Below are 26,916 nucleotides of genomic sequence, written 5' to 3' on the forward strand. Positions count from 1 at the left end.
GGGTTCCGTATTTAGGCGATTTATGACGTATAAAAAAAAAACTACTTACTAGATCTCGTTCAAACCAATTTTCGGTGGAAGTTTACATGGTAATGTACATCATATATTTTTTTTAGTTTTATCATTCTCTTATTTTAGAAGTTACAGGGGGGGGGGGGGCACACATTTTACCACTTTGGAAGTGTCTCTCACGCAAACTATTCAGTTTAGAAAAAAATGATATTAGAAACCTCAATATCATTTTTGAAGACCTATCTATAGATACCCCACACGTATGGTTTTGATGAAAAAAAATTTTTTGAGTTTCAGTTTTAAGTATGGGGAACCCCAAAAATTTATTGTTTTTTTTTTCTATTTTTGTGTGAAAATCTTAATGCGGTTCACAGAATACATCTACTTACCAAGTTTCAACAGTATAGTTCTTATAGTTTCGGAGAAAAGTGGCTGTGACATACGGACCGACAGACAGACATGACGAATCTATAAGGGTTCCGTTTTTTGCCATTTGGCTACGGAACCCTAAAAAAAGCGCGGGAACAGGAAAATAGGCACGAATTTTATACAGAGCGTTAACGATTGAAAAATGTCTGTTCCTTTGATGAATAAAATACGTCACATTCTAAATTCAGATTCGTAAAGACTGCGTTCACAATATACTACATTCGTTTATGACTACTTAGCTTTGCTTGTATGAAGAGAGAGTATTATGGGATGTTACAAATTCGAGTTTTTCACACTGTTAATCCCGATTTTAATTTTTGAAAAAAATATATGTTAAACATTATTAAATTCTACATAAAATATGTAAATTTGGTAACTGTCGCTATCTCGCACGTATTTTTTTTATTTTTCTGAAAATTTTCATCTCAATTTTTTACTATTATTTTAAGAGATAATTATATATTATTTTTTTCAGAAAGCGATCTTAATTGTATATACAACATACCCAAATTACAAAGAAATCGGATTAGTACTTTGGCTGTAATAAAATAAAAATGATTTTTCTTTTTTTGCATTTTTTTTTTAAATCTCAAGCATTTGAGGCTTAATATTTGGTGAAAGCACTACATATACATAGGTTAATAATCCAGTAAAAGGAAATTGTTTTTTTCGCTAAGGGCAGTTTGGCCATGCTTACCCGGCTATACCCTTTGGAAATCTAAATGATTATAAAATTATCTGTATCGGACCGTTTTGCTTTTTTGGCTAATTGATATCAGTTTTGAATACCACGCCTCTCATCGCGGCATAGTCAATTAGGCCATTTTGGCTATTTTTAAAGGGCTCTAGCTCTTTAAAAACAATAATATCAAAAAAAGCAAAACGGTCCGACACAGATATTGACAATATTAATCTGTATTGAAAAAATCACTGCTCTAGCTTCAAACCCACGGAGGAAACAGTCGAGTACGTTTGTATGGAGGAATGGTAAATAAATAATTGGGCTTAACTAATGCTGGAGAATATTTTTTTTTTTATTAAAACTTGAAATAAATATTTATCTTGTAAAAATGAAAAAAAAAACACTTGTAACACTTAAACACTTAAAAAAAATCTGGTTTTTAGGGTTCCGTAGCCAAATGGCAAAAAACGGAACCCTTATAGATTCGTCATGTCTGTCTGTCTGTCTGTCTGTCCGTCTGTCTGTCCGTCTGTCTGTCCGTCCGTATGTCACAGCCACTTATCTCCGAAACTATAAGAACTATACTGTTGAAACTTGGTAAGTAGATGTATTCTGTGAACCGCATTAAGATTTTCACACAAAAATAGAAAAAAAACAATAAATTTTTGGGGTTCCCCATACTTCGAACTGAAACTCAAAAAATTTTTTTTCATCAAACCTATACGTGTGGGGTATCTATGGATAGGTCTTCAAAAATGATATTGAGGTTTCTAATATCATTTTTTTCTAAACTGAATAGTTTGCGCGAGAGACACTTCCAAAGTGGTAAAATGTGTCCCCCCCCCCCCTGTAACTTCTAAAATAAGAGAATGATAAAACTAAAAAAAATATATGATGTACATTACCATGTAAACTTCCACCGAAAATTGGTTTGAACGAGATCTAGTAAGTAGTTTTTTTTTTATACGTCATAAATCGCCTAAATACGGAACCCTTCATGGGCGAGTCCGACTCGCACTTGGCCGCTTTTATTTAACCACTTTTGTCTTCTGTATCTATGTCCATGCCAGTGAGCTACTTAGCGAACGGACAGACGGACTGACGGGATGACGAAACTACTAGGGTGCCTAGAAGTTTCCTCAGCCTTGAGTACGGAACTCTAAAAACTAAAACATTTTGGCACCTACTAATAAATAAAAAATAAATAGGTACTTACCTATATAAAATATAAATATTTTTTGTTATTACGAATAAACTTATGATGCCAACGAACAGACAAAAAAAATACTTATAGTCAAATATTGACTATATACCACCGGAACCGGACACAAACATAAAGCACGTGGTCAGCAGCGACTGCACCGGTTGCGCAACGAGAAACTAGACGCACGCGCAGGAATGCCGCCATTTTGATCATGTTGACATTTGTTGACAATACAGACGTTATTAATCGGCTTTGTACCTACATAGTGGCGCCGCCATTGTTATGAGATCTAGTTTATATTATAAACTGAAATAAATAATTTGATTTGTTCCCAAAGTTGTCTAATTTATATTGTTTGTCCGTTTTGTTACGCATATAGAATATTGTATTGAAAACATGACCCTTTGGTTTCCATAAAGTTTTAAGTCATAATGTATTGTTTTTCATATTTTCATTAGTCATAAAACTGAAACCGTTAACTTTTGAGGATTATCTTAACATTACCTAGTGTCTACATTTTAGAAGCGTGCAAGTATGTTAGAAGTAATCTCAGTTCGTTTAAAACCCGTGAGCCATAGAGTATATTGAATACTTAATCCGTGAGCAGCAGTCAGGCAGAAGCACGCGCGGGGGAAGTCTGCTTTTGGTCCCGCCCCATACTACCGCTAAAGCTAGGAAATCCGTCGGTGTGTTAGGAGTCAAACTATTCAACTCGTTACCTGCCGACATCAGATGTGCCCCTAGTGACGTCACATTTGTTAATAAAATCAAAAAGATATTAGTAGAAATGGCCTGCTACACCATCAACGAATTTTTCGATAAGGTGTCATCGATCCACGCACACAATGTAAATAAGTAAATAGATCATAAGTTATTATTTATTGCATTTTTCTAATGTCTCCATTGTACCTGTGTACTTGGATTTTCAATTTGTAAATAATGAAATTGACATTTGTATTGAAACGATTATATAATTTACATTTAGTTAAATGTAATCCAATTGTATGTAACAAATCTTGACGTGTAATTACTTTTATCATTAAAAATATGAATATGAATATGATTTTCGTAAGGTTATCCTATAGAATAGGTTAATTAGGTCAGGTTTGTTTTACGGCAATCCTGAAAATTTACGCGTTTCTGAACCAAATGAATTATGACTAACGAAAATGCGGGATACAAATAGGTACATTGACTTAAAACTTTTTGGGAAACAATAGAGACCCTGAAAATATACACGTTCTTAGATACCCAAACGGGCCAAAAAATATGCGAATATTTTTTATAAACTGAAATTAGATGTCATATATTAAAGAAAAACCGACGAAGCCCTCCAGTGGTGAAGGCCGGATTCGAACCGGCGTCTTTAAACCGGCGGCGTTTTTTTTGTTAGTAAAAATGGATAAAGTTCTTGATTGATCCACTATCTCTGCAGCTGACTGTACATATTAGCATTTTTATTAGACCTCAAGAAAAGGTGAACCACATTTTAGGTTCAACTTCATCGTTTCATACAATCACGTGGGTTCCTCCACGCCAATGCAAACCGTATTGGGGCGTTTTTTTAAGGTTGTCCCCTACACTTTATTTCAAAATTTTTCTCCTATTAGGATAGAAAGAGCTCGTGATTCTGAGTAGAAATAACATAAAAAATCCCAAATTTGAAAAAAAAGTGTAGGGGACAACTAAAAAAAAAACGCCCATTGACGTTTCCTGAAGAACGTTTCTCAATTAATTTAGCCTGTTACGACACAAGTGTCATAAACATCATAGTGCAACTAATACATCACAAAGGGCGTTCTTCCATGCGGATACAAACCGTTTTGACGTTTTTTGAAGAACGTTTCTCAATTAATTTAGCCTGTACAAGTGACATAACGTTGACAATAACGCAAGCTGTCCATCAAATAGGCAGTGCAAAATGCGAATGCAAATTGATTTGGCGTTTCTTGAAGAAATTGTTTCTCAATGAACCTAGCCTATTACGATACAAGTGACATAACGTTGACAATAACGCAAGCTGTCCATCAAATAGGCAGTGCAAAATGCGAATGCAAATTGATTTGGCGTTTCTTGAAGAAATTGTTTCTCAATGAACCTAGCCTATTACGATACAAATGACATAAACATCATCGCACAAGCTATCCATCACGCATACAATCAGGCGTCCAGAGAAAGTCGGGAGCCGCGACCCGGTGGCATTCATTAACTCGGACCTACGTGTCAACTGCAATCATTGACGTATAATATCTAAGGACGGGCTAATGGGGCACTAAACATCGTACTAGTTCAGCGGTGCTACCCACGAATTCCAGCCAATCGTGCAGTCTAACGAGAGTAGTTGCGACCAATAGCGCGCGTAATGCGAACTCGTCAACCAATCGCGCGCGTAATGCGAACTCGTCAACCAATCGCGCGCGTGATGCGAACTCATCAACCAATCGCGTTGTAGCGATTTCACACCGCTGTACTGGCCCCTGTCATGCCTCATTATTATTGCCCGTAAAGCCAGTCCCTAGATATCTATTTCAATGACTGCAATCAATTACGTAAACATTACGTAAAAGTTTTTTGCTCATCAATGTAATCTTAGCACTGTTGATCATTTATCTGTTTAAGAATCACATGAATCTAGCCGCCGCTATTGTATACACTCGGAGTTACGCTCTCGTTTTAATACGAAATTCTGAAATAACATGAACATTCAAATAACAAATATAACAAACAACATAATAATATACAAGTATGTCGGGTACTGGTTTTCATTACTAGAAATTGAGCGAGTAAAAATGACACATACATATATTAGTTTGTCAAAGGACTGTCTCATTTCAAACATAGACAGAGAGAATCATATATACTATCTTTGTCTTACACTAGTACTAGCACCCAAAATAAAAGGATGAGTATAGCTGGTCAAATCAAATTGGCAGTAAATAAGAACACAAAAAACTATATATACTTATCCTTTTCTTTTGGGTGCCAATACTAGTGAAAGACAAAGATAGTATGATTCTTTCTATCTATGTTTGAAATAGGACAGTCCTTTGACAAACTATATATTAGTTTTCCTGGTTCTTACTGACTGACAATTGGTTTGACCAACTATACCTAAAAGTTCTACTCGCACCTCGCACTATTTTCTTTGTATACAATCGTTAAATAATGTATGAAAATAGTCACGTGACTTTTCGTAGTATCTGTCATTGGGATACATTTTTAACAAGCTTTTATTAGGTCGACCTGTATGTAACTATGTAATGGAATCTAAGGTAACTAATTTAACCATCTTCCAAGGATCGTAGCGTCATGAAAATTGGCAGCTGTATGTAGTTCTGATGACAATACAATAATATGGTACTGTCGAACTGATCTGATGATGGAGACAGGAGGTGGCCATAGGAACTCTGTGATGAAACAACGCAACCTAATTGTGTTAGGGGTTTTTAGAATTGTCTCGATGAGTATTAGTTGTCTGTCGTAAGAAAATCACAGTCAGCGATAAAAGCTTGTACCAAAAATTAAATTTTTGCCAAAAACTTATTCGTTTTCGTTTAAAGTTTGTCGATGTATTGATTGCACCAAAAATGTATTTAGGTAGGTATCGTAAAAACAGATGAGAGGGCTACCTATCGTCCGATCTTTATAAGTGGAAGCTGTACGTATCACATTACAATCAAGATGTTCTGGATATCTTAACCATTAAGAGCAATTTAATCTTAAGACGAGAATCGTTATAGTTGAACGAGGGATAATATTCGAGAAATTCGGTACCCTTTTAAAACTAAAGTACCTTCGTCGTGAGAAGGTATTTGCTAAAATGGCATATATATTTTCGCAAACTGGATTGAGCGTAAGGAACGTATCATGTCATGATGCTCTTTTGTGAATACGTGTGATGTGACAGCCGCGTCTGCCTCGCGGCTTTGCTCCGCATAGCTAGGTATAGTTGATATAAATAGGTACGTTAAATAATATTAACTCACATTTATAGATGGGTCTAACGCGAAATTTATTCAATTACCTTTATATACCGACGTTTCGACACAGGTTTCACTGGTCGCGGCCAACTGATGTACTGACCATGACCAGTATAACCTGTGTCGAAACGTCGGTATATAAAGGTACCGTAAAATAAATAGTAGGTTTCGCGGGGAGAGGTGGGTTATGAATGGGGAGAGAAGGTTTGAGAGGGGGGTGAGAAGGGATTTTAAGGCTACTGCTACAAAAATAATGTATTCCAATTTAAAATGGAGCTATAGTAATACGCATAATAAAAAAAAATCGATCCAACATTCTTCCAAAATCACCTTTGTATGAAAAGCCCTCTCACCCCAAATACGAGGCACTACGGGGTGAGGTGGGTTTTCCTCTTTATCGTCAAAGTTATGAAATGGAACTACCCAAAATAAGATAAAAACTAGAATACAAACGTCCGGAACACTTATTATATACACCATTCAGTTTGCATATGTAAAAATAAAATGTTATCGAGGTTTGAATGTCAGTTTTGCGCCTACTCACCCCATTTTACGGTAATTGAATAAATTTCACGTTAGACCCGTCTATAAATGTGAATTAATATGTGTTCAAAACGCGAAGGTTGGTCTCCGCTTGAAAATATGCCCATCTCTTTCAGCAAGACTCCATTGCCTTATTACCTCCCAGCCATATTGCCTCGCAGCCAGTGTGTTTCAGTATTTATAGCTGGTCAACCAAATCTTGTCAGTAAAAAAAGGCGCGAAATTCAAATTTTCTATGGGACGATATCCCTTCGCGCCTACATTTTTCAAATATGCCGCCTTTTTCTACTGTCAAGATCTGGTTGACCAGGTATAAGATATTTATCTATGGGCCAATAGTTGTCTGAAAATAAATATTTTCATTTAATTACGCCTAGTCTTACAGAACCCCAATTCGGAGATATCCAGGTCGGAGTATCCGATGTTATCGCAGACGGAAGTGCCGTTCATCCTAATTGCCGATGAGGAGATTACATGCCTTCTGATAAGGAATCTTTTTGGTAAAGTAGCCGCGGCGCCCGCAGAGGGAAAAGATGGCACTCTGTTTGTCACTCACCGAAGATTAAAAGCAATCTTTGCAGGTACAGATGACCAAAGTTACGTTAAAAGTTGGATGAACTTTAGGAAATAAAGGAATTCGAAATTCCTTTTCAAAAAAACGTGCAATGTTTCCAAAACGGTTCTATATGGAAAATTTCGTAATTACGAAAACTTTCCCGATGGCATACCGACGTACATCTGTAATTGTTAGTTAAACTATGTATTCTTTCTACAAATGGAGTAATATATACCTACCCCTTTTGATTTGCGTCGATAGCCAACATGCATATGCGCTCAGAGGCTTTTATAACCTGAAGACTCCTTTTGGAAGTCCATCCCATAACGTAGGTTTTGAGAAAGCTTCGGCAAAGATGATCGATTCTTTACGTCTGTGCTGGGTATAGTTGTTCTTATTATTTCACTAGATACCAGTAATAGGATAACGAGAATGGCCCAGAGCATCACAATTTAATTTTGTACTATTTATTTTTTAATTAATGGTGCATGAAAGTTTAGTATTGTCTTTTGCATTATTAAAAACTCTCCTAATCATTCTCACGAGTTCGTTTCCTTTTGAATCGCCTTACGGACATGTCAATAGCACAAAACTAGATAAATTACGGATCTAAACATCAATAGCGTACGGAAAGTTAAAACAAAAGATCCAAACAACTGTCAAAAGATTAAAATAAAGCTTTTATGAAAGCTTTAAGCAGTGTCCTTTGAAAAGGCATTTCACATTGTACGATTCGCTTTCATACACCTTTCATACCACCATTTACAGTACGTGCAATACCTACTTTACCTATCCCAGGCGGTTGGGAAGTTGTGTGGTGATTTTGCTAGTTTAAACCGTCCATCGGTAAACCTTATTACAGAAGGCATAAAGTCCACCGATGCACAATTGTACTTAAACAAGGTACGTACGTACTTATTTATTTAACAAAACTAAAGCAATCCAATGTGATTGAAAGATCTCGAGATAGATAATTCAGTACACGCTCTTGACTTGACCTTTTATGAATACTTAAAAAACAAACAACAAAGGCTTAAAGATGTGTTTAGTTACGTACATTGTGATCAAAATGTTGCCGACATGAGCTTCTGATTAATTTCTAATTCAACGGCCATTGTTATGTAGTCATGGCTTGTGAAAAGGTCAATAAAAGCACTCTTATTGACCTTACAATTGTGTAATAATCGGATAAAGTACCGTAAAATGGGATGAGTAGTGTTCGTGGGGAGAGTTGGGGTTATGAATGGGGAGAGAAGGGGGGAAAGGGGGGTAAGATGGGTTTTTAAGGCTACTGCTACAAAAATAATGTATTCCAATTTAAAATGGAGCCATAGTAATACTCATAAATCTCATAATAAAAAAAATCGATCCAACAATCTTCCAAAATCACCTTTGTATGAAAACCCAACTTATCCCAAATACGAGGGACTACGGGGTGAGGTGGGATTTCCTGTTTATCGTCAAAGTTATGAAATGGAACTTACCCAAAATAAAATAAAAACTAAAATACAAACGTCCGGAACACTTATTACACCATTCAGTTTGCATATGTAAAAATAAAATGTTATCGAGGTTTGAATGTCAGTTTTGCACCTACTCACCCCATTTAACGGTACCACTGTTATAGAGATGTAGTCATTGATGTATATCTCAGGACTGGCCTTACAGGCAATAAGAATGGGGCATGAATTGGGCCATTACAGCGGTGTGACACCGCTACAACGCGATTGGTTAATGAGTTCGCATCACGTGCGCGATTGGTCGCAACTAGTTGCGTTAGCTTGCACGATTGGCTCGACTCCGTGAGTCACTCCCTGTGGTCACTCCGCTGAACTAGTACCATTTTTAGTGCACGTAAGGCCCGTCCTGAGATATACGTCAATGGATGTAGTGCATAATTCTTTTCCGTATTTCCACGGAAACGAACGAACGTATCATGCTATTTCAGTCAGTCTCGGTACAAAAAGTACTAAGGTTGGCTGAAGTAGCATGACAAATATGAATGAACGTTTCCGAGAAAACATTATGGAAATAGTATATTGTTAACCAAGGGATGATAGTCCGACGCTGAAATGATGCCTTTCACCCGAGATAAACACTCTACATTTCATTTCGAATACGAGGAAAATAAAATGCATGTATTTTTTTTAATTATGAGTAAGTATAAATTACGAGTAAGTATATGACGCAAAACTCTGCAAAACTCAGGGGGAGCCACTAGCACATTCAGAGCGTCTACTGCGAAATATGAAAATCGAAACTTCGTTACCTATTATTCTTGCATATTCGAAGGATAGAGAAGCAGATAACGAAATTATTTTTTTTGCGTTTCTCGGTAGGTCCCTGTAAACAAACTGCCTTCATGTTTATTAGCAACACATTATCTGTGAAAACTTGTTTAAGGCGTAGGTAGTCAAAAAACTGTTTAAGGCGTAGTATGTATTAGGATGTGCGCTAGAGCTGCACTCTGGTGGCATGGCAGACCATTGCAGTAATATTAGAAAAAGACATTCCAAGTTCATAGTTTACTTGTATCCAATTAAACATAGCAATAGACCTTAAGGCATGTAACAAGCACGTTACGTGCGCCGGCGCCAATCGTGCATATCATTTGTTATGCATACTTCCGGTAGCCATATTTGATTTCCATACTTTATCCGTTGACCCCTGTAGCGGATCAAATAATTTATTAAATAAAAAAATAAAAAAACTAACAATGATTTTGATAAAAATATCTACGAAAACCGGCTTTCAATTAAAACAAGCAACAACGGTTGCACTCCGGGAGTGCCGATAGAAGTGAAAACTCACCACACTATGTTACCGACGCCCGGTAACACGATACATACGTTTAGCGGAGGTATTCTATTTATTTATTATATATTATTATCATTCTCAAATAAGATCACACTTTTTCATTGACATGTTTATTTACATACTGCCATGACAACGTCAAATTATTTGAACATAGGTTAGAAAGCGCAGAAATTGAAATTGATCGAAGTGACATTTTATCAATATTTTGACATTTTTTTATTATTTTATTAATTAACATTATTAACTAATTTGTAATTTAACGCTTGAATATTTATTTTCATTTATTCAAGCCGTTATTATCTATTATATTTTGATTTCATTTCATTTCTTTTTAATTTCAATTAATTTATTTATAACATTGGTAGCAAAATGACATTGTATAGTTTATAGAGCATAATACTAACAATATTTTACAAGGCATAGTCGTAAGTACTAACAAAAATGATCCCTGATGGTCCTGAAATAAATGAATTTAATTTAATTTAATTTAATAGGTAAAGAGTCTTGAAAAGGGGTCCGCAACATAAATGTCAAATAACATTGAATTTCTCTTTATTGATTTAAATGCCATTTAAATTATGAGTGGCCACGGTCACGTGATCTCCTTACGCTGTCTCGAGTTTATCACTTTTTCCCCACATCAAAAAGTGCCCAGCGCCGCTAAAGAAGTTTTCACTTCAAAAAACTGCATCCAAATTGGTTTACCTGTTTAAGAGCCACGGTGCCACAGACACACACACACACACACACACACACACACACACACACACACACACACACACACACACACACACACACACACACACACACACACACACACACACACACACACACACACACACACACACACACACAGCAGTCAAACTTATAATACGCTTCTTTTTGCGTTAGAGGTTAATAAAGAAGCCCCCTTGTTCATAAAACTTTACGGGCCTGATTTAGTTCAATTATGTTTTATCCCTTTCTTACAAATATATAAGTCAAAAGACAGATAATGACAAACGATTACTAGCTAATTGTCATTGAGGTTGTAATAGGGGGGGAAAGACATCAACGCGCCTTTGACTCGAGTTTCGGAAGAATGGCGTCGGTGACTCACTTGCTTCATTAAAAGAGTTGTGTTTTTCTCGAGATAGTTCTCTGTTTTGTATGGGAAACGTTCTCGCTCGAGAATATTTCCCATAGGAAAAGGAGAACGTTCTCGAGAACGACACAACTGTAATCATTATACTTACATCCAAACGTCCACTATAATCCCTTCTGTCTGTCCATTTTGTTGAGTTCTTTTTAACCCGTTGCGTTATCATCCAATGCTCCATATTTTAAACCAATAGGCCAGAGTGCATCTCATCCAATCCCCCTATCCCCCTTCCCCCTTTCCTATCGGTCTTGCAATCCGGAGGTCGCAGGTTTAAACCCCGGCTCGTATCAACAAAGCAACGAATTTTTCGGAACTTACTCGTATGTACAAAATATCATTTGATATTTACCAGCCGCTTTTCGGTGAAGAAAAGCGTGAGGAAACCGGACTAATTCCAATAAGGGCCTAGTTTACCCTCTGGGTTGGAAGGTCAGATGGCAGTTGCTTTCGTAAAAACTAGTGCCCACGCCAATTCCTGGGATTAGTTGCCAAGCGGACCCCAGGCTCCTATCATGAGCCGTGGCAAAATGCCGGGACAACGCGAGGAAGATGATGAGGCCATCTCATCCTTCTTCTTTAACCTAAACTAACTACAAAAACTATTGCCCATGACGCTCGCCGCGTTGCCACGTTGAACCGCGATAGACAACCTTTGAATAAGGAAAATTCTTCTTCTTGATTACATCTTTTAAATTACTTTAATGGCTTAAGTCCACTTTTGGGGTCGGTAATCGCTACAATCTGTCTTGTGATGCAACGTCCGACGTCCGACCCAAAATAGTTAAGTCATAGTTGACCGCTAACCACATATTTATACGTCTGATGTGCTGTGACGCAATGGCGTGTGGTACAATTGGGTGAACTTTTGAACTAGTATTTTAGTTCAAAACAATACTCCCATCCCAGCGTACTTCCATCTTAAAAGCCGGCAACGTACTTGCAACCCCTCTGGTGTTATGAGTGTCCATGGGTGCTTACCATCAGGCAATACGTCTACCTGTTTGCCTCCTACATCATAAAAAAATACGTTATGTAATGTTTGCATGCTTATAATGTACCTACATAACAGTTTTTTTTATAAAATAAATATAAAAATGTGACAGATTATTGAAATAATAAATTTATCTAAAGTTATTTATGTTTGAGATTGTTTTTTGCGTAGACGCGGATAGAAGCCGAGAATATTAATGGCAATGACACACATAATTGATCCGGTTCGAAGGACCTATTTTACGTGCGATATAAAACCCTGAGAATGAGAGGACATTACGATATCTAGAGGAAAGTCGCGAATGAGTTAAGCATACTGAACTGAAGTACATATGTGTACAGTCACCTTCAATAATATGTTACTCTTTGAAGACCGCAAAAATATATGTGGCACGCTTTTATGTCTCTACAAATAAGATCGTGTCAGATATTTTTGCGACCTTCGCTGTGTAACACATTATTGCAGGTGACTGTATGGTGACCCTAACAATTTTTAAGATCTTCTAGAATTTTTCTGATTAGAATCTGTCTAGATGATACCATTTTTTGAAAGTATTAATTCCATTCCGCTTCCGCCTATGATTTAGCAGCTAAAGCCCCCGTTGCAGTGAAAATGCATTCCGTCGCGTGCAAGCCTCTCATAGTTGCGCAAGCACTAAGTACTTTTCATTTCCACCACGTGCTGTCTTAGATCGGGTTCTGTGCTCTATGCGCTGGCATAGTTCAGGTCTTAAGTCATGTCTAGTTTTCGTAGAGTAATACCCATGGACCAGTGACAGCTTCGGACGAAGTAACTAAACTGTCCCATAGCCTTATGGGCAGCGCCACAATTAATGCACAAAGCCAATTGATAATGTCTGTCATATCAACAAACTGAGGAGCTGTGAAAGCGTCTTATAGAGGCTTCTGGTGACCAGAGGGCTGGCCAATATTTTGCCCAGCGAATCGTCATTGCCATCCAGCGAGGCAAGCGGCCAGCCTTCTGCGCGCCCTACCGTGCGAATACGACTTAGGTAATTTTTTTTATTTATAAGTTTTTAAAGTGTTTTTTTTAGTTTTAAATAAACAACCGATTCAGTTACTATTGACCACGTGCTTGGTGTTTGTGTCCGGTTAACAGTGCCGGTGTTAAGGCCGTAGCAGTAATGTCGCAGTAGCAAAGCAGCTTGTCATTCAAATATCACCTTTAACACGATGCATAGAGGGTGCATTCCGTGGCTCTTGCTTGCGTTCGGTGGATTCGACGACCGCATTAGGTGAACGACCCAGTAATTGCACTCTAACCTCTTGAAAATAGAGCGGCGGTGTTCAAATATTTGTGAACGCCTTGTTTGTGTAGCTACTCTCATTATTATTATTATTTATTTTATTTTCAATTTTTGACTTCAATTACACTTGTAAGGTACAATTACAATACAGCAGGATAAATAAATAGTTAACACATGTAACAGTTACATAATCGAATTTAAACTGGTGTGAGACATACTAACATTGAATAATTTTACGGTTTAAACTCACTTGTTTTAAGTCACTCGCGTGACATGTTTCGGAGAGCCTAGGTCTCCTTTCTCAACTACTAACCTCGATGCGAGCAGCGTTCACGACGGCCGTGTATAGTTACATAATTTTATGTGTAACCACACATTATTCTCACTGTCTCGCATGAAGCGAGGTATTTAGTCCTCAGTTTGGACCACCAGTCAAGTCAGTGAAAATATCCACTTGTGGATCAGAGGATCTACCGCGAAAACCGAAATTCGCAAATTACGGTGAGTTTCTCTTTTACTCCAATGAAGGAGTAATTAGAGTGACAAAGGAAGATGCCCGCAATTTGCAAACTTCGATTTTGTCGGTAATAGCCAAGTACGCAGGCCGTTTATTAGCAAGATGATCATGTTTCGTATTAGCATGCTGCATATAATATGATGCATGATCATACAAAAAGCCCCAATGGCAAGAAAGCGACAAATCGAATGCGGTGGCGGAGCGACGACCTCATCTTTAATAGCAAGCTTTCACTCTTACATAATGGGATAGATGGGAATGAACTAGTGCAGCCTGGGAACGTGCATGGTTAAGTTCCGCGTCTAAAACTTGCCGACGAATATGAATGGTCGAAGTTTTGAAGTTTCAAAATCGTTTGAGAAAATACCGTAAAATGGGGTGAGTAGGTTGGGCGTTTTTTTTTGTTGTCCCCTACACTTTTTTTTCAAATTTGGGTTTTTTATGTTATTTCTACTCAGAATCACCAACTCTTTTTATCCTAATAGGAGAAAAAAAGTGTCCCAAAATTTCCATACATTTTTCGATCTTTCCATTCCGCGACCGCCATATTACAAAGTCTATGAAAAATGGTAACGTAATGGAAATAAAAACCTTAGGACACTTTTTTCTCCTATTAGGATAGAAAGAGCTCGTGATTCTGAGTAGAAGTAACATAAAAAATCCCAAATTTGAAAAAAAAGTGTAGGGGACAACAAAAAAAAACGCCCAGGTGCAAAACTGACAATCAAACCTCGATAACATTTTATTTTTACATATGCAAACTGAATGATGTATATAATAAGTGTTCCGGACGTTTGTATTTTAGTTTTTATTTTATTTTGGGTAGTTCCATTTCATAACTTTGACGATAAACAGGAAATCCCACCTCACCCCGTAGTCCCTCGTGTTTGGGGTGTGTTGGGTTTTCATACAAAGGTGATTTTGGAAGATTGTTGGATCGATTTTTTTTATTATGAGTATTACTATAGCTCCATTTTAAATTGGAATACATTATTATTGTAGCAGTAGCCTTAAAAACCCATCTCGCCCCCCTTTCACCCCTTCTCTCCCCATTCATAACCCAACTCTCCTCACGAACCCTCACCCCATCCCATCTCCTCACCCCATTTTCCGGTAGTCATTTTTTTAACGTACGACTCGGTAATGTAAAAACAAATTGCATTGCAACTCTTAAAAAATGGACATTTCTCTTCTTTGTACAGCGATCTGCAAAATTACATGGGCACATTATGAATGGAATTAATTTATAAAGTGGCCATGCACTATAACTCACTAATGAATAGATAGGAAATGTTTGTAAACACTACATAAATCTATTATTCTAAAGGTAATTAAACTTACTTTTAATTTACACCAATGTTAATTGTAGTGCAATTACGCTACGAGTATAATCATGTAAGTCAGATGCCTACATGAAAAACGTGTAAACTGTTTGAAAGCGATAGCTATGCACGAAAAATAGTAAGGGGGGAATTCAGGATGCTGGTGGGAGGCACAGCACGTTTTGAGCCTAGTAACACCGTAGTCTCAGTGTATTGTGTCGGGTGAGTTTTATTTGAACAAACTGAAACATAGGACATGCCAACATTAATAAAATTTAAATCTGTCGCTCAAGTCACTGCGATATGGTCAGGCCCCGTAGACAACATGTCAATCGCTAACGCTATGTAGAGAACTAAACAGAACTGTCACTGTCGCACTAATATAGAAGTGTGATAAAGAGACACCAAGCGATTCGATGGCGAAGTGCAAGCGATTGTCACCTTGGCTAGGCCGCCAGTGATTTGCCTGCTCGTAAGGAACATTTAAGAACAAACATAACATAAGCTTGCGAAATGTTATACAGTATGCCTCGTAACAAGGATATTAAAATGCGAGCAAATTTGTACAAACACTTTCCGCGCTATCCACAAACGACGTAACCGATCTGCATTCCCATACCAGTCATAGCTACCGACGGCCAATCTAATGGCTCCTCTACACTATGGGCCAGCGCCGGCCACTCCAAGGGACGCAATTATGCGTTAGAGGGAGCAAGTGATATTGCTATCTCATTCTACCGCATGGCTGCGTCAACTTGAGCTTGCTTGAGAATGTAAATTTACTGATACTTACATTTTCTAAGTACTTTACCTTTACCTTTGCTGTATATGGCTCCTCCAGCCTTTTCCGCAGCCTTTTGCGGTACCAAAGAGAATAAATAGTATAGAGGGTTTACTGTCATAGTACATTTTGTAGTCACAGTAAACGTTTATTCCTTACACTTTATTCATCTTATACGGAGTTACATACTTACCTATGTCTTTGGTGGTACTAAGAGAAACTCCCTTGCCTTATACAGGGTGCTTCCTGTAACAGGAGCAATAAATTAAACTAAAGGCTGTACTCGTCAAACTGACCAACATTTGTTCAGCAACTTTTAAAAATTATGAATCCTTTAGACTTCCTCTTTTTCGTACAAAATAAATATTGCCTTCAATGTCCGCTGACATCAGTGTGTTTGACGTTGCTTGTCAAGTTGTCACGCTTTAAACATAACATGCAATAAATTGCGTCTTAGAATAAACTTTAAAATGTAATAAAAATCAAAACATGAGTTATTTTCAAAAGTTGCTGAACAAATGTTGGTCAGTTTGAGGAGTACAGCATACAGTTTAATTTATTGCTCCTGTTACAGGAAGCACCCTGTATATCATCAATTAGCATATGCACGTTGGTCTGCTAGCGATCCATTGTCACTAATCAATCTACAACACTCACGAAACAAAAAAACTCCCCCGCCTCCCCCTTGCACTTCGCGTTCGATAATTATTTGAATTTGAAATTTGAAATCTGTCGCTGGACACCCTGTATATACGAACCTTGAGGTCTTATTGCCCTGGTTTATCCGCAAAACACTGCTTGCGCTCGCGCACGCAATAAGAACACACAACCTGCTTTGCATGCAGGCGGCGACGTGTGAAATGACATGTATTATTCAAGCTCACAAATCACACAATACGCAATAGGCGTAATAGGAAACGGTGCATATTCAAATTGTGTTCTACTTAAATAGCTTTACAGCAACATTAGACCTTGATTCGTCGCAATAAGGTTCAGGATTAGGTAGTTCATTGCGTTAAGAATTATACCTTTTTGTTTGAGACAACTTTGCATGAAGTATTTATCCACTTAAAATATGTGACAACTTGGTTACTATATACCTTTCCTTCGGAAACTTCCTGAGTCGCACAGCTAAACGGTGGCCTCCCCAGCAGGGATCCAAACCGGTTTTTTTGCAAAAACTTCGAAATAACCATATTTTTCGATTTATTTTATACTCGAAATAGGACTCAGTTGTGTTTTAGGTAACGACTTCGTATTATTAGATGGGCAATATTAGATATTAGAAAGGAAATAATTAGCTAAGTAAGAACGAAAAAGTACCGTTTCTGTTCCCATCATGCAAAAAATATCGGTATCCGATCCCTGCTCCCCAGCAGTATCATCATCGTCATAGTCAATAGAAAAACACACGGCAATAAACTTCTTATTAACAAAGTCAAAGATTTCATATAAGCTCGGTTTCTACTGTTAAAACAAATCCTTTTGCTATACATGAGTAAGCGTATCGTATTCAAGTGGTGTGTAAATACTTAGTAGGAAAGTGAAATGAGTTGTGTTTGCTTTAATCTCAAACCTTCCTCAATAAGTGGGCGTATGGAAAACAGAGGAAGATGTAACTAATTATCTGTGTATGTAGAGGTAAGTACCTACTTATTTGTACACAAAGGTAGAAATTATTTATAAACTAAATAAATTCAATGTACAAAGGTGTTATCCATAATAAGGGATGCCAGATTAGAATTCATAACCTGTTATGACTACATATCAGAATACGCCTTCTTTTAAGTATCTATCGAAATAGGTGTATGTCTTTTGTAAATCTAATATTTCTTTTACACAACTAAATGACTTTCATTTTATAAGAACTACAACAATGATAGCTTGCTTTTTAACTGTTTTAATGGCTGCGTGTTGAAAATTGTCACCTTAAAAACTAATAATTAACAAAAAAACTATTAGAAACACAATACTGAGAAGTAAATGTAGAAACTCTATAAAACGTACTTATGTAATAAAAATAGTCTTTGTGATAATTAATCCTATTAGCTACGGTTTAATCTGTTCATGCTTAAATCTAATACCTTTAAACGAGCAATTCTTGTTTAATTATTTATTTATATATATATATTTCGGGGATCTCGAAAACGGCTCTAACGATTTCGATGAAATTTGCTATACGGGGGTTTTTGCTTAGGGATCTAGCTTAGGTCTTATCTCTGGGAAAACGCGCATTTTTGAGTATTTATATGTTTTCCGAGCGAAGCTCGGTCACCCAGATATTCATACCTTAACTGAAATAAATAGAGGTCATTATGGTGTAGGCTGTGAAAGCTGACGATATAATCTGTCAGTGTCAAAAATGACATGGTCAGTACAATAATATTATTGTATGACTACAATATTGTAGTCAGTTCATGACACCATGCAATGTAACACTTTATTATCTACATGAATTACGTTTCTGGTTTAAGAAAGGTCACTTTTGACGCTGACAGATTCATATTAAAAACAAATGCAGATCGAATTCATAAACTTTTATTTCAATCAGAATACGCCTCAAGGTGTAAAACATACAACAAAACCTAGGTTACGATGTTACGAGTATAATTAATGAGCAGTTTAGTGAATGAGTCCATTACTTACGTGTTTAAAGGTAATATTCATTACAATGTAGAGACATGGTGTGAAAATAGCAGTTCTTGCGAAAACCCCGTTCATTAAGCAGATTTGTTTTTTTGTTGCGTTTGCGTGACTTATACTTTTTTTTACTGTACATATGGTGCTACTTTACCGCCCTAGAGCGGTAACTACCTATTAGCACTATACGTGCGTATGTGGAAAATTTAAAGGGCCATATGTACTGTAAAACGTTGTATACAATACACGTGCGAAAAGGTAATTCGCAACTCGTGTCGATTTAAAACACTCCCTTCGGTCCTGTTTTAATTGATACACCCGACACTCGTTCCGAATTTCCAACTTTTCGCACTTGTATCGTAATAGTACATTTACTGTACGATTGTAAAAGTCTATTTTTTTATTCGGTAGACTGAAATGACAGTTAATAGTATGAACATGAAATTTCATGTTCATACTATTAACTGTCATTTCAGTCTACCGAATAAAAAAATAGACTTTAGTTAGTAGGTAAGATTTAGACGTAGTTATAAATATTTTTATTTTATAATTATGCCTACTTGAATAAACTATCTTTTATCTTTATCTTTATCTTTATGTTAATTGTGTATTTCTGGTATTTATTAATTATTATTCATAGCACTTATGGTAGTAAACTATCCTAACCTAACCTAACCTTAACTAATCAATGTATGTCGAAGGACAAATGAGTTCACCCGAGAAAGGCTTCTAAATGAATGCAGATAAAAATATTGTACACAGAAATTTTTGATCGCTAGCAAAATCCTAGAAAATAATCGTGCTAAATAAATAGATACACATACAAACACTTTTAAAATATTACTCTACAGAACATAATATATTGCATAATATATTATTTGACACACAAAAGTAACCTATTTGTCAATCGTATAGTCGAGCTGTCGCATGCAAAATGAATTACTGTAGAATACAAATTAACTACAAAACTGTCGACAATCTGATAAAGTGATAAACGCATGAATAGCCGAGTTAATAAAAAGCAAACTCATCAAGCTATACCACGATTTTGATTTCAATTACCACTGGTTACGGTTGAAATTGAATCGGTTTAGCGTGGAGCGTCGCGTGCGCCGGTAAGCTGTTTCCCGTCAAATAGTTCCGTCGTTTTTCGCCGGTCTTCTGAATTTCCCAAGGAAATTGTATTTTTCCGACAGATAATAATATGCTGATTTTATGCACCTAATTTTTTTTCTTACTATTTATAGATAATTAAGGAATTTACTAAGGTGTCTAGGTATGGATTTCAACGAACTTTTCCAAAATGTTATTTTATTTGCGAATTTTTTGCCTGAATCTTAATGTAGGTACAGTTGACGTCAAAGATATGTTTACATACGCTTTATGACAAAAGAGTAAGGTACAAAAGTGTAAACATAAGATTGACATCGACTGTACTACGAGACACTTACAAAGTGAACTTAAATCAGTATCTATACGCATCACATGATACCTACTTACGTTACAAATTCTAATGAAGACATGCGATCACATACTCGATCATTTTGTTACCTGTTGCGTTAAATAGAATGCTAATAACTACCGTTTTGGTTTAATTGCCGTTTAAGTTACATTTTACGAATTGATTTACGTAATTTATGTAGACGTATTTCCTCTACTATTTAGGTAAAGTGTATAAAGCCCACCTGGTTACGTTACTATATCGCACAATACATGTATTTAATTTACAAATTGCGAGTAAACTTACTTGTGGAACACAAACGACGAGACAACTAAAATAAGCAATCGCGCTTCCTATACAAATTTGTAGGTACAGCTGCTTTAGTATAGGTACCTACATTCAGCGTCAAATATATTGTAGGAGCCAAAGTGGCCAAATAGTTTCTCACACGTGATGAACCAAGTTGTCGTGGCTTCCAACCTCCGTGGCGACCTGAAATAGTCCAACTGACTGGCTGACTGACATACATATTTGGAACTACGAACATTTAAATTCAAAATTAGACATGACAACGACACGAAAGAATAAGATCAGTTCACGACGGACAGCAAGACCAGAAAGACTGTTAACAAGTATTTGACCAGTTTTGCTGCTACAATATATTTAATGCTAACTGTACTCCGTCTGTCTGTGTATGCTGTGTATTCCGTTTGTATTTGAGATTAATCTATGGTTTTAGCGGACTAAGGGCCATTTGCACCATCCCACTAACCCGGGTTTAACCGGTTAAACCTTTAATCCGGTGTCAAATTGTACTGGTAACCATGGTAACTCTAAGTTAACCAGTTAACCCCGGGTTAATGAATGGTGCAAATGGATCTAAACGGTTAAGACGTTAAGAGGTAGATTAAAACCGATTAGATATCCTCTGCAAGATCAGAGATTTACGGTGTTATTCATAAACGTCTGCTAAGTTAATCACCTGATGAACATCGTTAGTCCCTATGGCATAACGACAGATAGGGACAAACGACAATCATCACCTGATTAAGTTAGCAGCCGTTTATGAATAACGCCGTTAGAGTTTGATTTGTTTATTTCCTGTTTTCGAATGATTATCAGCCTCAAGAGTTCTCGTCTCGTTTTCAGAGTGCGGCGTCCCACTCCGCCGACACACACGGCAGCCGCGGGAGCGTACAGCGGGACAACTGCGGATCATCAAGGGGAGAGAGACCAAGCGCGGAGCGTGGCCGTGGCAGGTGTGTCCTTGGCTTAATTTAAATAGACTAGGTACAGTCTTCATGCGGGCGAGGGAACGTTAAAGCGAAGGGTGTAGTCCAGGGGTTCTAGCCAAGATCACAATCGTTGATAGACAACGTCAATCGAAATTTAAATAAAAGGCCTAGATGCTAAGCGTCATATCCGCAAGACGCGACCTAAGCCCTCCTACACGTACACCCGCAACTCGACTGGAGTTGCCATTGCACATCGTATGACCGCTTCTTCAAGACAAAGTTTGGTTTTGCGAGCCACATTAGGGCATTTCATAATTCGGATAGGAATTGCTGATGCAGTCGCCAATGCCGGATACGGCAAGGATGATTGATGATGAATAAATAAATAAATAAATTCTGTCTCCACGTACCACGATAGAAGTTACAACAAGTTAGGCCTAGGGTCTCCTCGTTCCTATTAAGGTTAGATAGCTCATCAATAATAAGAGCAGGGGATGCACTAGGACAGTCATAGTCAACCGGCGGCCCACCTGGCTTTTTTAGGGTATACATAACCCTATCATCCGAAAGTCACCTGGCAGCTCGAGCCGACTTTGTGGCCTTCATAAAAAAATCTTCTTATGGCTGCACTAGGTTGTTTCATTAGACTTAGCTTTCACGACGAAAAGAGAATGTCACCTTAATTCGGATCGAATTAGATTTCATAATTTGTAGAAGAATATTCGAACTTCCAGGTGTCCCTGCAACTGCTGCACCCGAACTTTGGGCTCATCGGGCACTGGTGCGGCGGCGTCCTGGTGCATCCATTGTGGCTGCTCACTACCGCGCACTGCATACACAAGTAAGGGCATCCAGGTTTCCAGGTGTTGCAGTCCCCGTGAATCCTCAGTGGTTGCTGACGACAGCGCACTGCATACACAAGCAAGGAAATCTAGGTTTCCAGGTCTTGCAGCTGCCGAGCTTCAGGATCATGGGGCACTGGTGCGGCGTTCTCGTTCATCCATTATGGCTACTCCCTACCGCGCACTGTATACACAAGTAAGAGCATCCAGGCTTCCAGGTCTTGCAGCTGCCGAGCTTCCGGCTCATGGGGCACTGGTGCGTCGTTTTCGTTCATCCATTATGGCTACTCACTACCGCGCACTGTATACACAAGTAAGGACATCCAGGTGGTTTCCAGGTCTTGCAGCGACTCCTGAGCTTCATGCACTTGTGCTACTCTCCGCCAGCCTTATGCACATTCACTTAGATTAAAATACGCTTACGGTATGGTCTTTGAAATCGCCTTGGTTTTTTATTACCCAATAAAATCTCTCTTTCTCCAGATAATTTGTAAGTCATCAAATATTGTCACTCTGGTTTATATAATGATTATGATTTCTAGCTTAGTTAGTTTTAAATTTGTCTTATCAAACCTCTCAGCTTCGCACCCTCTCATTCCAGTGAGCTGTTCAATCTGCCAGTCCCGGCGCTCTGGACAGCAGTTCTCGGGGAATGGGACCGCGCCGAGCAAAAGGGAGCCTACGTGCCCATCGAAAGGATAGTACTCCATCATCGCTTTCATAACTACCAGCATGACATAGGTAACTGACACTTATATACAATCAACCTCAATGATAGATGCATTAAAAATGTCGGTTCCAGTCCACGTGATGTTTAAGGGGCGGCTGGATCCGTAAGGTTAAGACTGTTGATTATGGTGGTGGATAGTTCGCAATGCCAGGGTCGGCTTTGGATAGCCCGCCAGGAAAAAACTTACAAATCGCGTTTGTTTTTCGAGAAAAAGGCATACAGTTTCGCCCGAATATTTTGACTTCTTTGTAAAATCAATTGATGTTGTTGTTTTTCAAATTCCAGCTCTAATGAAACTAACAAAGCCTGCAGACGTGAGTGCCCGAAGCCGCGTCAGAACAATCTGCCTGCCCCCCTTCGAGCCGCCCGTCTTCAACACCGAGCGCGCCACCTTCTACATGCGACCAGACCTCAACCCACCCAGCACCTCCTCAGAACCTCCAAAAAAATCCAAGCGACCACCCAAACCTAACCCCGACACAGCCACAAAATACTTAGAAAAGCTTAACAATTTAACCAAGACAATCTTCTCCGGATTCGTCAGTAAAAAGAACAAAAACATGAGATACAACGTAAGAGTAGCTAACGATAGCAACAGACATACCAACAGAAAGACTGACGAAGACATCCAAAAAGCTGATAACGAAAGGAAAAGTGATATAGTATACCCCAGCGCCACTTTAGATAGCGTTGTTAAACTTATTAAGACCAAAATGGCTAAAGACAGGAGAAAAACAGAAAGAAATGATAAGAAGTTGATGTTTGCTGATGAAATAGATCCGTTTATAGATGTTAATAATGGGATAGACTTTAAGGATGAGTGTTACGCGACGGGTTGGGGGAGGGAACAGACGAACGGGACGTTGACGGACGTCTTGTTGGAAGCGGAGGTGCCAGTGCTGCCGTTGAGGATATGCAGGGAGAGGTACTCGTTGACGCTGCCGCTGAACGAGGGGCATTTGTGTGCGGGCAGTACGGACGGGAGTACGGGGGCTTGTGTGGTAAGTTGAAAACTATTTACATACATACATACATCACTGGCTCAGAGACCCAAAGAGGATCTTGGCCTCTGACACAAGAGAGCGCCACTCTACCCTATTCTGTGCCACTTCGCGCCAGTTGGGTATTCCAAGGGCGGACAGGTCTTTTTGGGTTTCGTCACTCCAGCGGTATCTGGGACGTCCAGACGGACGTTTTCCGCCCGGGCGCCCCACATACGCTCTTCTTACAGCACGATCCTCCCCCATCCTCTCCAGGTGACCAAGCCAGCGGAGTCGTGTGGCTTTGATCTCGCCAATTATATTGGGCATCGCAACCAGCTCCAACAAGCAAGCAGCAAGTTGAAAACTATTTAAGCAAAAATATAAAATTACAATTCACAAGATAATATTGCATAGCATAGCATTGTAAAAACATGGAGCCTATGAGAAAAACAGCTGCTAGAGAGTACCGTTTGGCATTACTTATAAGATATAGGTACATTTATTTATTCGAGTATAATCCGTCGAATCGCTTTGGCATCGTTAATATCTACAGTAGGTTGGTAGATTAAATGTATACTCGTACGTAACGTAAAAATAGCCATGTCAGATAAACGTCAGTCCATACATTGTGTATGACTATTGGCCTATTGGCCACCTATTTTCGACAGAGGGGAACGCCTGTTAATGGCTACTCCGTTTGATTATTATCCTCTAAGTTGCGGTCGGAATCTAGTCGTACCTAAATTGCACTTTAAACTTTTGAAGCTAGACTAATGAAAGATTTAATTTCATAAACAAAACTAAGGTTTTGTAACTAAGCTAGTTATGCACTTCAAGTAAAAACTTGCTTTTATTGATTCTAAAAATCTATGCCTTATTCCAAGCATTGCGTTATCAATAGAAAAAAAAAACTAGGAAATAAACACCGTTTCGGTCAAGCGAAAGCGTCCAATTAACTTTCCAATGTTAAAATCAAGGACGTCTATTAATGAATATAAGAAGACAATTAAAATACCTATACAAGACGATAGTTCATAATATCTAGTAGACCACAGTGTCATCCTAATACACAGTACCTTAACTTTAGTTCGTCTGTTAGTAGTTATCTATACCTACTTAGAGCATTGTAAAAACATGTGGAGCCTATAAGCAGCTGCTAGAGAGTACCGTTTGGCATTAAGCCTGTCTTTTTCACATTAAGATTTTTTTATCAATGTTTTGTTAAATAATTCCATGTTTTGTTAAACAATAAAGATAAATAAACAATTATACGTAATAGTAAAAGTGCACGTATAATGTAACATAACATAACATTTTTCAATGAATTATTCTTATTGTTATTCAAAAGATTTCTTATATTTAATAAATAACTACAGAAAAACACGTATTATACCTGCAATACATATTTTATACATTTTACTTTAATCCGATATCCGATATCGGATCGGACAATGTGAAAACGCTCTAGAACTAGCTAGAACTAACTAGGCAAAATAGTAAAGTAAGATAAAATAGCAATTGCCTATATGAAATGACATTCCAAACAATTTTTTTAAAATATAACATAACAGTATAAGGAGCCCGATAACAAATATGACAACTTTGGAGCATTGAATAGAAACGTAACTTAGACAACTTGAGTTACTGTTTATAATATGTATACTATGTGTTATTATCTCCCATCAAAGCATAACATCAAAGCTTAAATCAAGATAAGCCTTCGACATGTTTGTTTAAGACAACTTGATGAGTGTATCCCTTTCAATACTTTCATGACATTAGATTCGAATATTCGATAACTACATGCTTACCTATTAGGCCCACTTGCACCAGAAACGCGAGGTTAAGCTTTTAAATCGTTAACCAAGTGTCAAATTGTACTGGTAACCATGCTAACTCCAGGTTTAACCGGTTAACCCCGGGTTAGTGAAATGGTGCAAGTGTACCGCTTGAGCTTTAATTGTCTTATTTAGAGAAATAATTGTCATTGTACATTTTTGTATCCCAAATTGGATTTTAGTGTTTAATTTGCTCAGAATGACGAAAAATTATGATTTATGAATGATGAGAATTATGTTTAAAAAAAAATCTCTTTATTTTGGCGCAAACAGTCATTACAGAAGAGTTACATTGAAAATATTACATATAATATTGACAATACAGTGCCGAAAACGTTATAGATTATATTTAGTTATTAATTTTGTTGCAACGGGCTGAATTAACTTAACTATAAGATGAAATTGAAAGAAGGAAGATGTCAAGCGCTGACCACTATCCCAGTACATGGCACCTTTAAATTAAATTATGATTGAATATTTAAACTTAGGTAGGTGGTAGGCACCAAATTTTATCAAATTAGGACGAAAATAAAACGTCATCAAAATCATTCGATCGACTAACTTATTTAATTAAAAAATATATTTTTTCAGGGCGATAGCGGCGGTCCACTCCAATGCCGAACAGGTAGCCGTTGGGAGCTGCGCGGTCTCACATCCTTCGGTTCAGGCTGCGCGCGCACCGGTGTACCCGACGTGTACACCAACGTCGAACACTACGTGCCTTGGATATACGCTCACGTGTACGCTACGTAGCACCTCCCATTCAAGGATTTAATTAATTCCCGGAGTAATCAGTGTCGCAGGACCCAAAATTGAATTGAATAGTGATCCCCTTCGAAGCCATCGGGGCCGGCGTTGCATGCGAGTTCATGTCCTTCGGCTACTGCTAACGTGTATACCAACTTGGAACATTACCTCGAATATAGGTACGCTAGGAGGATTTACCAATGCATTGCTAGCAGGAT

At 37.9% G+C, this 26,916-nt stretch overlaps 1 protein-coding gene across 1 annotated transcript in view; it reads left to right on the forward strand.

Annotated features, from left to right (window-relative positions):
• LOC134662071 (ovochymase-1-like) overlaps positions 1–26,712 on the forward strand; it is a 39,301-nt gene extending 12,589 nt beyond the window's left edge. Inside the window, exons 2-6 of the mRNA XM_063518346.1 lie at positions 21,473–21,582; positions 22,293–22,399; positions 23,002–23,141; positions 23,416–24,131; positions 26,543–26,712. Of these exons, the coding sequence (XP_063374416.1) occupies positions 21,473–21,582; positions 22,293–22,399; positions 23,002–23,141; positions 23,416–24,131; positions 26,543–26,704 (1,235 nt within the window). The 3' untranslated portion in view covers positions 26,705–26,712. The remainder of the gene's footprint in view (positions 1–21,472; positions 21,583–22,292; positions 22,400–23,001; positions 23,142–23,415; positions 24,132–26,542) is intronic.
• Positions 26,713–26,916: the final 204 nt, after the last annotated feature.

The sequence above is a fragment of the Cydia amplana genome, chromosome 2, assembly GCF_948474715.1.
Source record: "Cydia amplana chromosome 2, ilCydAmpl1.1, whole genome shotgun sequence".
Taxonomy (NCBI): Eukaryota; Metazoa; Arthropoda; class Insecta; order Lepidoptera; family Tortricidae; genus Cydia; species Cydia amplana.